Here is a 17,332-nt window from a genome sequence, read left to right as displayed (position 1 = left end):
AATGGAATATAATAGGTAGCATTAAGACATGATTTTTTTCACATGTGATTGTGGTTGGCATTGATGCATGTAGAGGAGCATACATTTACCAACTTTGCAGGAAGTTTATATTGGGCACTTTTGTTTGATGGATAAATAAAAATGTTTGAGTGGTTAATAAATGCTTACAAGAAAATATTAGACACAGTAGTTTGAGATTCCATTACTTGGGCCATATTGATTCTGGGAGACATTAACAGATTTATATGCAAGCATGTGACACTCAAGCAATAAAGGTGTCTCAAAGAACAAGTACACAGATATGACAGGACATGACAATAACATTATTCACAATTCATTAGACATGGCTATATAGTAATTAATCCAATTAACCAAAGCAACAAATATTTTGAATTATTTCCTGTAAGGTTTGATTAGTTATGGGGACAGATTCATGGATTAAGCTTAACATGTGGGAACCTATCTGATTACAGCTAAGGCCTAAAACAAACCTGTATAACATGGGATTTGTGGCCTGTAAAAACAAATTGAGCCATTTGAGACACATTACCACTTTCTCCTCTTTCTTCTCTTTGGAGCAATGAGATGCAAAGTCTTTGGAGATTATCTCTGCATACTGGAGGAGGACATTACTGATTGTCTGAAAAGAACAAAGAAAAATAATGATATAACATATATCATTATAATATAATAAAAAAAATGGCTCTACAATCGAAATTGAATTATTAAAATGTCTACTTAGACATAAGCTTTAGAAGTGTGGGTAAGATTTTGCACAAACTGTCTTAATTTTTACTGTAAATTGCTGGAGCTACAGTTGTTATACTTATCTCTCCCATTCCATCTCATTAGCTTTTCACTTTTTATATTATAAACTAAGTGCCTACGTAGAAATATTACTAAAAGTCTGAGCTTGTGTATATAAGTTAAAACAGCAAGACATATAATAAGGTGGGAACTAGGCCCTAGCTGTTTCTGTTGAGAGGAAGTGAATCCAAATCAATAAAATAGTAAAAATAAAAAACAACATTCACCTATCCAAATGGACAGAGGGAAGACAGAATTACCTGACAGCCATGTGCATAAACCAATGTAAAACTGTGTGCCAGATCACAACGTGACAGAATTAGGGAACTCATACCTTGGCAAATCTGCGCATGTAATGTCCCACGATTTGGGGATCTGGACATTCCAGCTTTTTAATGATCTCAAAGCTCTGGTTGAGTTGTGAAAACACATCCACCACGGAACAGGAAAAGAGAGCATGCTCTGAGGTCTGCTGAAACTGTGGGAGACAAGGACAGACAATGGTGCTAACTACCATAAGCACAACAGAAAGAACAACTATGTGCTGCATGTGGTATCTAAACTGTGGTACTTTCTTATACTTAGTACCACTCCACACATTCCCTGTAAGTATCTGAGCTGCTTTTTTATGATAATCTACCATTGATAGCAGATTTAAAAAGCCTCTGAAAGCTAATAATTATTAACTATCTGTAATAGAGCTAACAATATATATTAGCTTTACAGTCTTGCTACAAGTAACCTAATTCTTCTTTTTGTATTTAAGAACAACTCCTAGGCTCATGGGAAAAAAAGCTTTCATCTGTAAGCAGAAAATATGGCAGTATGTTCTGTATTCTCTGATATCTTATAAAATTACGTATAGTAAGAATGTATTTCCTTGTCAATGTTAATATGTTAATAGACAATTGTGACGCAAGGCATATTCTGTATTACGATAGAGAAAACTGTATAAATATGTCCATACTTCTTCCAGCAGTTTTACAAATGAACAGATGAACATGTGATACAATGAGTGTGATGATAATCCAATTAATCTTGGGTACTTTATAATTTAAATATATTTTTAGAATTATGTATATCCAGCAGGCACATTTTATATTATACATATATATTTACATGACACTTTGAGATTGATTTTAAACAATAATATGAAAACAGATAGTTATTAAGCATATACAATATATAGTAAGTGGAAGGGAAGACATTTTGTAAGATAGAAGACTGAACAAAAAGTTGCACAAATATTGCACAATGTAGTTTGTAGAGTATACTAGAACCTGATTCAAATATACTGTACTGTGTATGTATGCTATGCATATATCAAAAAATTAAATTTAACAATAAGTAAGGGAGGACTGATGCCCATGGAAATGCTATTGTGTATACCAGATTGCACTTAGTGCTATTTTATACTGTCTGGGGATGAAGCAGGCATGGTGGGTATAACTTTATGATGGCACATAGAGGGTGCCATCAATTCAGCTCTGGAGCCCAGCATTTCTGGAGGTGACCTTTTACTTTTACTGACATGCTTCTGTAATGGGCTGAAAGTTTTCAAAATGTTGCACAATGTGTCTGAACAGATATATTCATGAAAATTAAATGCTGGATGGGAGTATGTTTCAATAAATGTACTGTGTGATAAAATAGGCAAAATTAAGCATAAAAAAGGCCAAACTCTAGGGGGGCGTGGCTTGGCAGCCATTAAGGCCACAAGAACTTTCTAATGGTTCCGTGCAGTTGATGCCTTAATCTGATGATATCTGTTACAGACGGCTTCTATTTTCCATGTAACCTGCAGATTGTCCTACAAGAGCAACAGAGCTTTCATTTGAGGGGATCATAGATGGCTGAGAAGTCATAGAACCTAACTAACTGTCAGGAATGCTGTTTTGGCATGAACACCACACAGACATAGAGGTTACAGCCCGCTCATACTCCCAGCAGACCTATTTGGTATTAACACTTGAGGTGCCCCTGCCTCCCCAGCGACCTGGTGAGCTCCCCTGTGGTGATACTCAACTCCCGGCGACCCCGCTCTCCCACCAAACTGTTGAACACCTGAGCACCTTCATCAGCCTACATGCCATAGATTCGTGGCTGTTGACCTTGTCGGGCAGGCTGTTTGGCAGACACGGAGGTCCCCATGTCAGATCTCTGCTGTCCTCCTGTGTTGACCCTGCAGCTGGGAATGTTGAGTGGTGAATGTGGGAAAAGCTCTCTCCCGGACGGATCTACGCAGCTATAAAATACAGCATCTTAGACAGCCGATGTGTCTTCACAGCAGTCGGGACTGTACATGAGGAACAGACACTCTTCTCTAACCAGACATAAGACTCCTCTGGTAAGAGGTATAAATCCAGCTGTCACTTTCTTGACTGCCTTTTCCTTGTATAGCTGATTGTGACTGACCGTGCCCTGAGTACGTCCTCCAGTATTCACAAGCACGGGGGATCAAAACTGCCTTTGCCGTATCTAAGCCTGCTCAGGTTTCATACTTGACAATGCTGTACTGGCAACCTGGACATAATTCCCAGACCCTCAAGGGAACATAATAACCCTTTTGCTGCTGTTGGAGACCCGAATTGAGGCATTCCTCACGCTGGGGCCTACCTCACGTCTCCTCACCAGGTCTTTCCTGCACCAGTAGAACAATCCCACAGAGCGGCTCCACAGACAAAACAAGACCCCATCGCTAAACGAGCCTAGCACAGCCAGCTCTGCTGTGAAACACAGGCTCAGTCTAACCCGCAGCCATCCAACTTACCTGACGGGGAACCAACGACGCAGAGCACCAGAGATACGCAGCCAACTGCCCGCATTTCGTGTGCAGGAATCCTACAGCCGGCTCCCTTGGATGACCCTGGCTGACATAGCGAGGTTAGTGTCGCACTCCCCGCCTGACTCTCCAGCCACACGGTGCCTCCTGTCTAATCGCATCTGTTGCTCAGTGAACAGAGCATCTGGAGGTGCGGCTGCCCTTTCTCTCTTGGTGTCGACACCCCTCGCCAGCAGACTCTCACACGGTACTCCGTTTAATTCCATTGACCTGGTTACCTGCAGAGCGTGCATCAAGCTTAGTCAGGCAGAGGCTGCATGCGCTGTCATACAACTGGTACACAGACTTCAATCAGAGGCTCAAAGGATCTCTTGTACCAAGTTACAAAAACACGGTGAATACAGACGCCAGAGGGTTAATCCATGTCACACATCATTTCTTGCTGGCTGGTCTCTTTTGTGCAATGCACTGCTGACACCTTGTGTCCACTCTGAAAGCTGCAGTTGCTTTAGACATCTAAGCGTGAGCAACTAGGGCGAGAAAACGCTAGGACTCATCACTCCTCAATATTTGAAAGTGCTGCTCTGGTGAAACCCGCCTAGCTGCCCATTGCAGCTTACTTACTGCGGTCACCACCACAGAAACGGTGAACCTCTATCCCACTCATCAAAAGGCACCCGGTTTTGTGGTCTCATCAGGTCTTCCCCGCTCACGGAGGCTCTGAACACTGCAAACGCACAGCGTTCATCTAGCTGATTGGACCCTGCTCCCTGTACAGAAAGCACCTCTAGACGTGGTACATCTCTGGTAAGAGCACTCTGACTCCCAGGGCTGGACTGCATGGAATTCCTGTCTACAGCCTTATCAGTCAAGGGAACACAGGTCAGTGGATGAGATCTGCTGTTGTATCCTCAAACTTCTCCTTGTGATAATCGGGCAAGTTAAAACAGTACCCTCACAATTACCTCTGAACACTCAGAGTACACGATGCAGTAAGCCTTTACTCTCTACCCGCGGCCTGACTTTCCAAACGCTTTTGGTCAGCTTCCCTTTCTTTCCTTCCTGTAATCTCACTGCTCGCTGTTTGCCTTTCACATGCTACCGTTCCTCCGCTGTCATCACCATGTCTCATAAGAACAAGAAAAATCCCAGCAGCTCTACTTTCAACTTCTTTGGGACAAAAAATAAAGGCTCGCAGCCTTCCTCTGATCATTCAGACACTTTGCCAGCTTCTCCATCTCAAGCCTCTGATCTGGGCCCCCAGATTCAAGCTGTAATGACAAATCTATTGGAAGGGGTGGAAGAAGCCTTTAAACAGGAACTCTCAAACGCAGTTAACGATTTCAAACTGGAAATTACCTCACTAGGTACACGGACTGATACTCTAGAAACAAAAACAGACGACCTTTGTCACTCGCAAGTGACTTTTGACAGGGAGCTATCCAGTCTGCATGAAGAAGTTGAGGCTCCAAAGGAAAAGCAGGAGGATGCTGAGAATCGCTCCCGACGCAACAATATTCGCGTCCGTAATGTATTAGAAAATATTTCACCATCTGAGATTCAACCTTCCCTTAAAGGCCTCTTCATGCAAATACTCCCAAACCTGTCTAACTGCATGATGGATTGCGCACATCACGCCCTCAGGGCTAGACCAGCGGCAGACCAACCTCCACGTGATATTATTATGTGCTTCCATCCCTACCACACCAAAGAGCATATCATAGAACCTACAGGGAATTCTTCCTCAATTTCCTTTAGAGACTTGGACATACAGCTATTTCAAGACCTTGCCCTCTCCACTATTCCGAAAAGAAGAACTTTTCAACCTACCACCAGGATTTTACACCAAAAATATATTCGCTACCACTGGGGATTTCCCTTTCAGCTTCAAATCTTTGCGGCAAACAATACTCACTATGTCAAAACCCTAGAACAAGGCCAAGAAATCCTAGCAAGCTGGAAATTCTTCCTGATTTCATCTTACTCCCCAATCCTACATCAAGGCAAGGTCCTTCGCCACCTCCAGCTCCTGAGTGGTCTAAAGTTTCCGGCATCAAGCTAATGACACTTCTCCAACCTGTTGTGCTCAAATGTGCTCCTAATTTCACTCGTCCTTAAGTCCCTATGTCAGACAGACTGCCTCTGCAGAGGTGACTTTTTTTTTGGCACCACATGATGGACATCGGTTTTGGAACTTCCTTTAGCCATTTAATTACAACCAGCTAGATGTTCCTTTTCCAAACATCCTGAAATCATCAGATCAGAACATTTAGTTCCTGGTTATAAATTCTGGTTGATTGTTATTATGCCGTTATTATGCTGTTTATTTGTCGTTTATATCTTTTACAAAATGTTTTCGCATTATATCTCTACATATATCACCCCCCCTTTTTCCCCATCTCCCTTCCCCCCCTTCTTACATCCTTTTTTTTCTTACCCTCCCTTTCTTCCCTTTTTCGCAGCTGGATATTACCTTTTGTAAATTACTAAACTGCCAATTACCACATCCAGTCTATTCAGCAGAATCACCGGCCCGGGTAGCATATATAGATGCTGACTTTCCACCCCCCAATGCTGCCTATTCAACTGCTGTTTAGCTTTACAATGGTTATATTTGTTAAGTTGGGATCCCTCCTGGATCCCTCCATTTAAGGGGTTTTGCACAGTTGGGCTTCTCTTATTCTTTCTTCCTCCTCTCTCTTTTTTCTTTTCTTGTGGCTTCCTCTCTCCTTCTCCCTTCCCTCCAAGCACATCTGGACTAATCCTTTCCATTAGTACAGTATGTTCTTTATAACAGCGATCATCCCTTCTCAACCTCCATGACCTTGAAACCCCTCTCAGTCAACATTAACGGCCTCAACTCCCCTCACAAGTGCACAATAGTCCTGGGAGCCTGCAGAAGAGAGAAAGCAGATATAGTCTTCCTCCAGGAAACCCATCTTACAGGTACCCACACACAACTTCAGGGTAAACAGTTCTCCCAGACCTTCCTTGCTTCAGCCAACTGTAAGAAACTGGGGGGTAACAAGGTCTCCTTTCAACGCTGCTCCACCTACTCTGACCTATAGGGTCGCTTTGTACTATTCATGGGCCCACTCACTCCTACCCAGTCACATTGGCCTCGGTATAACCTCCAAATCAGTGTCAGGGTGAGTTCTTCTCTACTCTGTTCTGAAATATTGAGTGACTGGTCCAGAGTAATATTATATTAGCCGGCAATTTTAATGTTGTCTTAGACCCACAACTTGATAAATCCTCCCTCTCCCCTCGTGAGGCTCCCACTTCTCTTTGCAAAGACTCCTCCGCCTTGTATGCATTGTAGCAACAGCACTCCCTACATGACACCTGGCACCTTAAATATTCCACCGCACGAGACTACATCCATTACTCAGCTCCCCATCAGATATACTCGGGCATTGACGTGCTTCATGTATCTGAGACCCTGATACCCTTAACCACTCAAGAGGGCATCACTCCGTTCTCATGGACTGACCATGCGGGAGTATACATCCTTCTCGATCTTCTACGCCAATTTCCACGCTCCTTTATGTGGCGTCTGGATTCTCTTTTGTTAAATACTTCTACCTTCACTGACATCAAAACAGCCATTTCTGAATACATCCAAGAGAACAATTCACAGGAGGTACCTCCGGGTGTTATCTGGGAAGCTCACAAAGCCACCATCCGTGGTCGACTCATTAGTGCCGCTTCTCAAGCAAAACGGAAGGCCGTTCTAGAGGTCTCCGCCTTAGAGCAATGTATCGCCACTCTTCTGACCCAACACAAGCTGGTTCCTGACCCCTCCTTACTACCTCAAATTGACTCTCTGAAGGGCCAGCTTAATACCCTTGTGTCCCAAAGAGCGGCCTCCCTTTTACAGAAACTTCCACAACACTTTTATGATAAGGCAGACAAGGCGGACACTTTACTTGCCCGTAAGCTTCGCCAGAAGCGTACCCAAGGCTTTATTGATAAACAAGAAAGCTTCTAATTCTGTAACATACCATCCTCTAGACATTGTCAATGACTTTAGAGACTTTCATGCCTCCTTATACTTATATAATCTTCCTGACCCTCAGCCCCGGGAGTACCTTCTGTAAGATACTCTGGAGCTAACACCCCTCTCCCACACATCTCCCAGTCCCAGCTTTCTTGCTTGAATGAGGACATCACTGCAGACAAAATAAAATATCTCAAGCCCTCCTCAGCTCCATGCCCGGATGGTTTCTCGGCACAATATTATAAAAAGTTTGCCTCGAACCTTGTTAGGTGTGTAACCTAACAACCTTTAATAACTAAATTCTCAAGGGGGCATCCTTTGATCCCGCAACTACACTTGCCAGCATTGCGGTCATTCCTAAACCTGGAAAGGACCTCCTACACTGTACAGGCTATAGGCCTATCTTCCTTCTCAATCTAGACCTAACACTCCACACTAAAATCCTGGGCACTAGGCTCAATCCTCTACTTCCAGTCTTGATCCATCCGGATCAGGTTGGCTTCATTCCAGGGAGACATGCCCCCGAGAATATCAGGAGGACCATTGATCTTATCCACTCTATTCACGATGGAAAGCTGCCCTCTTTAATAATGGTCTTAGACGCGGAGAAAGCGTTTGACCGCGTCTTTTGGCCGTTCATGCGTGGTGGGTTGGGTCGATGGGCTTCTCTGGTAGGTTTCTAACAGGTATTTCAGCTCTCTACCGGACTTCTTCTGCCACTGTCTCGGCTAATGGTCTTACTTCCAAGCCCTTCACAAGTTCTAATGGCACTCGTCAGGGATGCTCCCTCTCCCCTTTATGTTTTGCTCTAATCGAGTCATTAGCAGCTAAAATCCGCTCTTACCAATCCATCTCAGGAATTAAGGTTGGTTCCACGGAAAATAAGATTGCTTTATATGCAAATTATGTCCTCATTAGCATATCCCACCCTGTCTCCTCTCCTCCCGCTCTCCTCTCTGAGCTAGACACATATGGACATTTTTTGGGCTATAGGATCGACCCTACCAAAACTGAGACACTAGACTTTTACATCCCTCGGGCAGAAAAAATAATTCTAGATCATGCATTTCCATTTACCTGGCACCGACACAAAATAAAATACCTGGGAGTCTTCTTGGCCAAAAATCTCTCTCACCTCTTCCAAGCTAAGTTTCCCCACACTCTATCCCGAATAAAAGCAGATTTGAACATTTTGTCACATCAGTTTATCTCCTGGATAGGCCGCATTAATGCTGTCAAAATGAATATACTTCCTAGACTATTATACCCTTTCTTTTTAACCCTTCCCATTCGTATTCCTCCTTATGTATTTAAATTTATTTACCACGAGACATCCAAATTTATTTGGGCAGGCAGACATTCACGTATAAGACTTAGAGTTCCCCAGAGGTCCTTGAGAGGTGGAGGTCTCGGTATTCCAAACTTCAAATGATACTACCTTTTGCCCAACTCGCTCAATGTGTCCTATGGAACGGTCGCACATCTGCTAGGGTATGGGTAACTCTAGAGGCCGAGGGTCTGGGAATGCTCACACCTGCTTCTCTTCTGTGGCTCCCAATGGCGCATCGTGTCAAAAAAGCCCTGACTCATTCCACAGTTTCCCTCTCCCTGGCTATTTGGGACTCATACCCCTCCCCATTAGTCCCCCTTTTCAACTCTCCAATGTTCCCTCCAGACCTGCTCCATGCCTCGTTCTCTCTGTGGCACACTCGAGGGAAACGGTTCTTAAATGACATCACCTGCAACGCATTATTCCCCCAATTTGTCAACGTTCAAGCAAATTTTTGGTCTACCTACACAGAAGTTTTGACAATACTTACAAGTTCGCAACCTTCACTCTACCATCAAATCTCACTTTATTTCTCGCCCACTCACTACCATTGAAGCATTGTGTCTCCAACGTGCATCAACATCAGGTCTCATCTCCACTATCTATTCTGAGTTAACCTCCTCTCCTGTTCCTCCTCGTGACCCTCACAAGGGAACATGGGAGCGGGACCTGGGCTACCCACTTAACGATGAGGAATGGTCGGAAATACGAGACAACGATGCCTCTAGTTCAATTTATGTTTGAATAAAAGAAACTGTTTATAAACCTCTCTATCGATGGTGTTACGTCCCTACACAACTCCATAAGATTTTGCCTGATTCTTCCGACAGATGTTGGCGTTTATGCTCTGGCGTAGGCACATTTCTACACATATGGTGGGATTGCCCAAAATTGATCCCCTTCTGGTGTGAGGTTAAATCCCTGATAGAAATTGTCATTTAAATTTCCCTACCCCTTGATCCGAAATATTTCCTTTTTCCCCTTGTGTTTCCCTCGGCCACTAGACACCAAAATAAACTAGTCCGCCACATTATTTCTGCTGCCACAAGTCAAATTGCCATTGAATGGAGGCAGTCCGCTCCCCCTTCCCTCATCGTTGTGACTAACAGGATCTGGTATACCCACCACATGGAGTACATGACCAGCATTTTCGTAACTCCTCCAAAACCTTTAACAAAGTCTGGGATCCATGGATATCCTACTTCCAGTACCAATCCCCCTTTACTTAGGTACCCCCCTAACCCTGGAGTGGTCCCTGCCACACCACCCTTCTACCTACCTCTTTCATTTCCTATCTCTATATTTCTCTCTTTTTCTCTTCTTTTCTGTCTCCTGCTCTGTTTCTTTCTCTCTTTCTTAATATAAATAAAAAATACCAGTCTTTCTTTTTCCATATCTTGAATAGAATCTGACTTCTGTTCTCTCTAGCATATGGAGTGTTCTTTAACTAATGCACTCTCCATGATGTAAAATGTACTTGTCTCTCACTGTGTATGTTACCTGAACGCCAAACATTTGTTGTAAAAAAAAAAAAAAAAGCCCATACCCTAATGATTTTTCTGTTTGTAACTTCCCCAAGACTCACCCTTTAATATAAGATGATGCATGAACAGTATAATGGTTGTTTTTAGTTTAAATCTGTCCTAGCACTTAGTAAAAGATTTTCTAAGTTGCCTCTCTGCATAAGGTACCCTTACAGCCCCGGGTCAATATTATTATTTCTGGCATACTGTTTACATGGATAGGGGAAAATGTAATAGTGTTCATAAGCTTCCAATAATTGTACAAGACTCCCAATATCCAAACAATGGAAATGTTTCTTACATTTACCAAGCAGTAACTGTTAAACAAGGAATATCTATTGAGCAAGCAATGCTCTAAAATATAGTTAGGGTAATGCTTTTATATTATTAAGTGACAGAACTAACCCCATCCTTTTTGTCTCTCTCCAGGGCTCCATGGAGGAAATCCCGTGAAACCTCTTCATTTTCATCTAACCACTGGATAACAAATGGCTCAAACCAGCTGTGGAAATAGTGAAAGAAAAACTCAATTTGTAATAGAATGTCAGTCTGATCATTTGTCATTGATTAATAAATGACTATGATGATATGACTAATGCTCTGATTTTTTCTGATGTCAGTAAAGCTTTCATGATTCAATACTATGCACTAAGTATTGCCAGTCTATGTTTTGTCATTATGCTGCAGATCTTTTAGTAGATATAAAGACCCAAATTAAAAATATTAGCATAGTATTTTATTTGAATAAATGTTGAAAATTATTATTGTATTATTATAAATAAATGGTGATGATGATGTATTGTTGTAAGTTATAACATGCAGGGCAAAACCCAGGGATGCTTATTTGTGTCTGCTGTTGCATGTCTTTGAACTTAATTAAATAATTATTTAGGGTTCTATTTAGGGTTCTATGATAGGGGTCTTTAATATATGTAACTATGTCCCTATGTATACAGATATTTTGGTTAAGTCAATATCACTTAATAATTTGTCCACCGTAAGATAATTAATAATCATTTCTGCCCCTCTAAAACAAAAATCATGATTACCCTCATATTTAAAACTTGTTTTGTGTCTTTTGTTATGTTAACATTGGCCAGATAGACCAAACAGCAAGCATTTTTTTCTGTTCAATCTCGGGCGAGTTTCAGTTTCTGTTGAAACTCGAGTTTGTGTTTAATCTCTGGCAAGTTTGACTAAAACATGGGCGGGGAAGGTGTTTTAAAAGCAACACAAATTGGCAAAAATTTGATTTTGGAATGCCAAAAGAGCAGGTTAATACATATGGCAACTTTGCATATAAAATCGCCGGTGATCTCTTGCAATTTGCTGCGATATTAAATCGATGAACAAAAATTGCAGCTTGATACATTTACCCCCAGGTCTGAGATTATTAAATAACCTGATGACCTTTGCTGAAATTGCCAAATAACTCATCTTGCAGTGTTTCCTAGGTGTTTTCATACCAAAAATATGGATTTATCAAAATATATCAGGGAAATTGGTTTGGATAACCTACACACAGATTTGGGTTTATGCCTATGTCACTTAAACAGTTCGTTTACAACCTTAACATGTACCAGATCAGGAAGACTTAATGGCTATAAAGCAGTAAATACTCTACATGCACTGGCTGCTGTATGCCATCCTAGGGTCACAAAAAAATTGTATGTATTTAATTTCCCTAAGCACTAGATGTACACCTAATAAATCAGGATTCAGATTGAATTTTGGCTTAATCCCAGGCCCGGCGCTCCCATTAGGCAAGGTTAGGCACTTGCCTAGGGCGCCGGGCTCTGGATGGCGCCTGGAGGGCGCCACAGAATAATAAAAGACTTTAAAACTGTGCGGCGACCACTGACCATACCTGCCACGGCCGGCGCACAGCATCAGATGCACGGAGAGGGGGGAAGAGACTATTTTGTCACCACCGCCGCCTCTCTGCTCCATCTCCTCCCCTCCACTTACTAGTGTCAGTGAGTGGAGGGGAGGAGACGGAGCAGAGAGGCGGCGGTGGTGAGACAAGGTAAGGAGAGGAGAGGAGGGAGGAGGGCGGCGATTTTCGCGGGGGGGGGGGGGGGGGGGGTTGGGCGTCAATTTTTGCGGGGGGGGGGGGGGGCTTAGGCGCCGCTTTTTTAAAAATGCCTAGGGCGCCGTGGACCCTAGCACCGGCCCTGCTTAATCCCCAATGTATTTAGCAGGATTCCAATTCAGTGAAATTATTGTTGTTATTATTATTGTTATTATTATCATTATTAATAACCTTTATCTGCATAACATAATATGCAGGGCTTTACAGAGAATGTTTAATTGTTCATATTTGTCCCTGTCCCAGTGTAGCTCTAAATAATGCAGAGATTTTAGTGAACTGAATCCAAATGCCGATTTTCAAATGGTTAGAGATAACTTTTAGTTTTTTACCCTGCCCCCTCAATTTTAAAATGCGAAATAGTAGAGTTTGGGTTGGGAATTTGGCAAACATTTGGTAAAATATCCTGTATTCAGTCAAATCCCAAAGTGTACTTGATGCTCTGCAACATTTTCAATTAGCCACGTTACTCACAAAAGTAACGTGGCGTTAAAAGAATTACCTATATTACGGTAATTTTAACCCGGATTTCAGCTCCCTGAGCTGCAAGCAGAAAGCCATTTGTTAAACGTACCGTAATAACGGTAATTTACGCGCACTATTAGTGTAATAACTGTAATAGTGCGCAAGCCGCGTTACTTTTTACAGTAATGTGGCCAATTGAATATGCCCCTCTAAGTCTAAAACAAATCCACTAGGCTGTGATTAGCTAACTAACAATGTAACCATTTTTCTGTTCATTTGAAGTGTACTAGATTTAACATGTGTGATAAATACTTTATATTGAGGCACTTTTAAAACTAAAGCTTGACAATGGCAGTATAATGCAGAGTGTGGGTACTGTTTGGGGTACAAGTTTGTGTGAAAGTAAGTATCAGAGCTTTTTCACACATGCATAAAAATATGTATTTTGTAAATATGCACTTTTATTATGACTTGTGAATATTCCCGCTTTAGGTTTTATTTGCATCTGCCATGCAATGTATTTTGAATGCAATTTTCTCAAGTGTGATTTGATTGGTCACTGATTTATTGCAAATTATGTGCCTAAATACTGTATTAGTAAATGAGCTATATGAGTGTGAACTTTGTAGGTGTGCATAGGTGCTTCTAATAACTTAATTTACATTTTTATGTCAAAATGCCACTTACGCAGGGTATTCAGGGACCTTGCTCTTAAAAGATGGAAGTTCTGTCACATATTCATTGTACAGCCACTTGACCTTGAAGTGTAAGTTCATGTAGTCAGCACTCTTACATAGACGGTGTTTGTCATGTTCTAGAAAATAAAGTAAGCATAGTGGGTGTAACTCTAAATACATTGATGACTTAAAATACAGAGACAAAGAAGAAAATAATTAGTGGTTATTTATGTTTGGTGAACACTTCGTACACAAGAAGAAAAATAATAATGTTCAGTGTAAAACACCTAAATTTATTAATTATATTTAAAACATCTAAATGTCTAAATTATATTTAAAAGAAATTGTAACTCTAAGCTCGACTTGAAAATACAACAAGCTAGCTTCTTTGGAAATTGAAAACATTTTGAAACAAGAGAAATAGTGCTTGCACTGGGGAGAGAACTTTCCTCACAACAAATAACACTTAGTCTAATAAATATGAGTACTATCACTCAATACGTGTTAAATTATTATTGGAGGGGGTGCACCATCAACTCAAACAATGGATCAAGGAAGAGGAAGAGAAACAGAAGTTGAAGTTCAAAGACCATTGTGGAAAATATATGTTAGGAATTTTTTTCCTTTTTTTGGAGCAAAATATATGAATAAAATCAAATAAAGAATAGATAAACAGAAAATATGTTAAAATGCAAAAATCCTTCAGGGACTGCCGCTTATTAGTATCTCGAGAGGGAACAGTATAGGTGCTATGGCAATGTTCAAATGGGACTAGATTGTCCACATTTGCAAATCAAAACAGTGACAGCTCTGTGAGCTAAAGATGACAGTAATTTATAGGCAGAGATGTGTCATTTTGAGTAAGAGTATGAATATTCTAATTGTGACATAGTGGTCATATATTCAATACCAAAATGATAATCTGCCAATATCTATTTGAATTGCCAGCTAGCTGATATTAATATGCTGTAAGGACCTAAAGTTACAAAATAACACCTTAAAGATCTAAAGTAAAGTACTTTAGATCTCTAATGTGCTATTTTGTAACTTTAAGTCATTACAGCATATTAATATCAGCTAGCTGGCAATTCAAATAGATAAAAATAGATTGTACACATTCACACATGAATGTGTACAATGACTGTGTACAATGATTCCATTGTACAATGGAATCATTTTCATACAATGGAACATTTTACCCTGTCATATCTTGGTACCTGGGTACAAACAGGGGTACTCTCAGCAGATTCTAACACAGTTGCTGGAACATTGTCACCTGTCCCTACCTCATGAGAAAAGGTCAGTAGAAAAACAGGTTTAGATTCTACCACAGTACCATGTGTGACATTCACACCATTACACATCTCACTATTATTAGGGGTTTCCAAATTATTCCCAGTTACATCTGGATCTTCACATAAATCCACATAATTGCAAGAGTTAACACTGGCACCTATCTGCTTCTCACCCTCACATTTCTTTATCACATTACAGGATGCGGAATGATCACAGAGCATTTCAGGTTCTCCTCCCAGAGTGCCATTTTTCTCTTGGTACAAAAGGCCATTTTCCCAACAAATTCTATCTTCCTTACTTTCAAGCTGGGACTGACTGACCCTCCCCTTTATTGTCGATTACCTTGGATCAGTGTTTTGTTCTGTTTCAAAAGTATCACTTAAGAGCTTGTCAGTGTTGTACACAGCACAAGGTCGTTCATTCAAATCACTGCCTGAATCTGCAGCTTCTACAGTGAGGGAGGGGGGCGGAGGGGGATTAGTTTCTAGTGAACATCCCTCCACTCTATCAGGGGTTAATGCAGAGCTCCTCTGTGCTGCTCTCCGGGTCACTACTGCTAAAACATTGGATACATTTTCACACTTTGGGTCACCTTCAGAACTGGGCATATGTAAATCAATCTGACTACCTAAAACATTAGCAGACATGGTATCACATTTGGGCACAATCTCACACATTTTGTCCTTATCAAATTCACAACCCAGGGGATTTAAAGTGTTAGTCTCTCCAACAAGAGCATTATCATCAAACATATTGGCACATAAGACCTCCCTCTGCATCACAGGTACCTGCAAATCTGCATAAGTATTCTCTCAGCAGCACATCAAATTTCATTACATATTTTTGGACTTATTTTATGCAGAGTTCACCTGGGAAATATTAAGGTTAGTTTGCACAAGTGCATCAGAAATAACATCCCTTTCATTTATATAAGCAGCGTGCCTCCTTCCCAAACCAGTCCCCAACAGTACCATGGCAGGCAGATTATGAAGTACCCGAACGTCTCATATTCCTCTGCCAGATCCCCAATCTAGGTACACCCTTTGCGCTAGAGTCTAACAACCCAAGTCCGACTTGGTGTCCTACATTAACCACTTGCAGATTGTCTCTGGGGCGTTCTTTGGGTCCTCCTGCACACAGGATGGCCAACACTGGCTTTCCTGCTGGGGCCCTCACAGGAGAAGGAGTTGTTTTCTTCTTTTTTGGGCAATTGACACTGATATACCCCACTTCATCACATGTAAAACACCTGCCAGTTACCAAAACAGGTTTTTCCCCCGCCCCCCCAAAAGGTGCAGCAACAGCTGGTTTGGTTGACGGGGAACTCAGGGGTGATCCTACAGGTTGCCTCTCTTTCCTAGTAGTTTGCCCTGACCCTCTCCAACTCTTCTTCATTACAGGAACCCTGGTCATGACCCGCTGTCTTAGGGTCATGATCCACAACCCATTCCCTCTCCTCAGCTGGGGACAGTGGGTGGAACTGCTCCTGGAGAATAAGATCCTTTAGCTTATCATAGTCTAGTACCTGCAATCCCTCAATCCATTGATGCATCATGGATGATAATTTCGCTAACAGTCCGGCATAGGTATCAGAGAGACTTCGCCTTGAGTCTCGGAATTTCCGCAGGTAAGCCTCAAAAGTTATGTTGAAATGAAGTAACAAAGCTTACTTATTAATTATCGCCGGGAAGGTCTGCAAACGCTTCCAAAGCTTTCCCTCACAGTCCAGTCGTTAAATAGCTGGCCCACTCACTGGGGTCCAGCTCAAACTGTCGGCAAGTCCTTTCAAATCCCCTCAGGAACGCAACAAGGTTGCCGTCCTTTTCCAACAAGGGAAATTGGTCGTGCCTGGGTTTTTTCCTATCCGGACCTCAGTCCGCTGAATACCTGTTGAGCCTGGCTAGTTCCAGCTGATGTTCGTGTTTGGTTTGATGCTCTGCAGCGCCAGCCTCCCTGTCTGCAGCAGCGTTCAGCAGTCTCCTGGTCTGCAGCAGCGCGGTATTCGGCAGCCTCTTGGAATTGCTGAATCAGCTGCAGCGAGATTGCAGGATTGGCATCCTTCAGCTGTTTGAGAGCAGTATGAAGGTAACTGTCCAGTCCTGACTGCTCTCCTGAAGCGGAGAGATTTTCCACAAGCGCTTGAATCAGTTGCTCGCGGTTCCTTCTCGGAACGACACAAATTACTCTTTCAACACGAGTCATCCTGGACCTCATACTTCCACCAAATAAAAAATAGAAAGAAATCAAGAAGGGGGGAAAAGAATCTATTTGCACAGTATGTCTTTTAAAATTTTGTAATCCTTGAGCGTAATCTCTAGTCAATTAGGATGCTTACTCTCTCTAGAATTAAACACCACTAATTC

The 17,332-nt window shown here is 41.9% G+C and overlaps 1 protein-coding gene across 9 annotated transcripts in view; it reads right to left on the bottom strand.

The window, feature by feature from the left end:
* Positions 1 to 17,332, bottom strand: part of UNC13A (unc-13 homolog A) — a 179,967-nt gene that overhangs the window by 61,042 nt on the left and 101,593 nt on the right. For all 9 annotated transcript variants that reach the window (XM_075204761.1, XM_075204754.1, XM_075204755.1 and 6 more), the window contains 4 exons: positions 13,684 to 13,810; positions 10,848 to 10,944; positions 1,142 to 1,285; positions 551 to 640 (listed from right to left, as the gene is read on the bottom strand). In XM_075204761.1, the coding sequence (XP_075060862.1) occupies positions 551 to 640; positions 1,142 to 1,285; positions 10,848 to 10,944; positions 13,684 to 13,810 (458 nt within the window). The remainder of the gene's footprint in view (positions 1 to 550; positions 641 to 1,141; positions 1,286 to 10,847; positions 10,945 to 13,683; positions 13,811 to 17,332) is intronic.

The sequence above is a fragment of the Mixophyes fleayi genome, chromosome 1 (genome assembly GCF_038048845.1).
Source record: "Mixophyes fleayi isolate aMixFle1 chromosome 1, aMixFle1.hap1, whole genome shotgun sequence".
In the NCBI taxonomy this organism is placed as follows: Eukaryota; Metazoa; Chordata; class Amphibia; order Anura; family Limnodynastidae; genus Mixophyes; species Mixophyes fleayi.
This window is presented reverse-complemented; position numbering and strand designations above follow the sequence as displayed.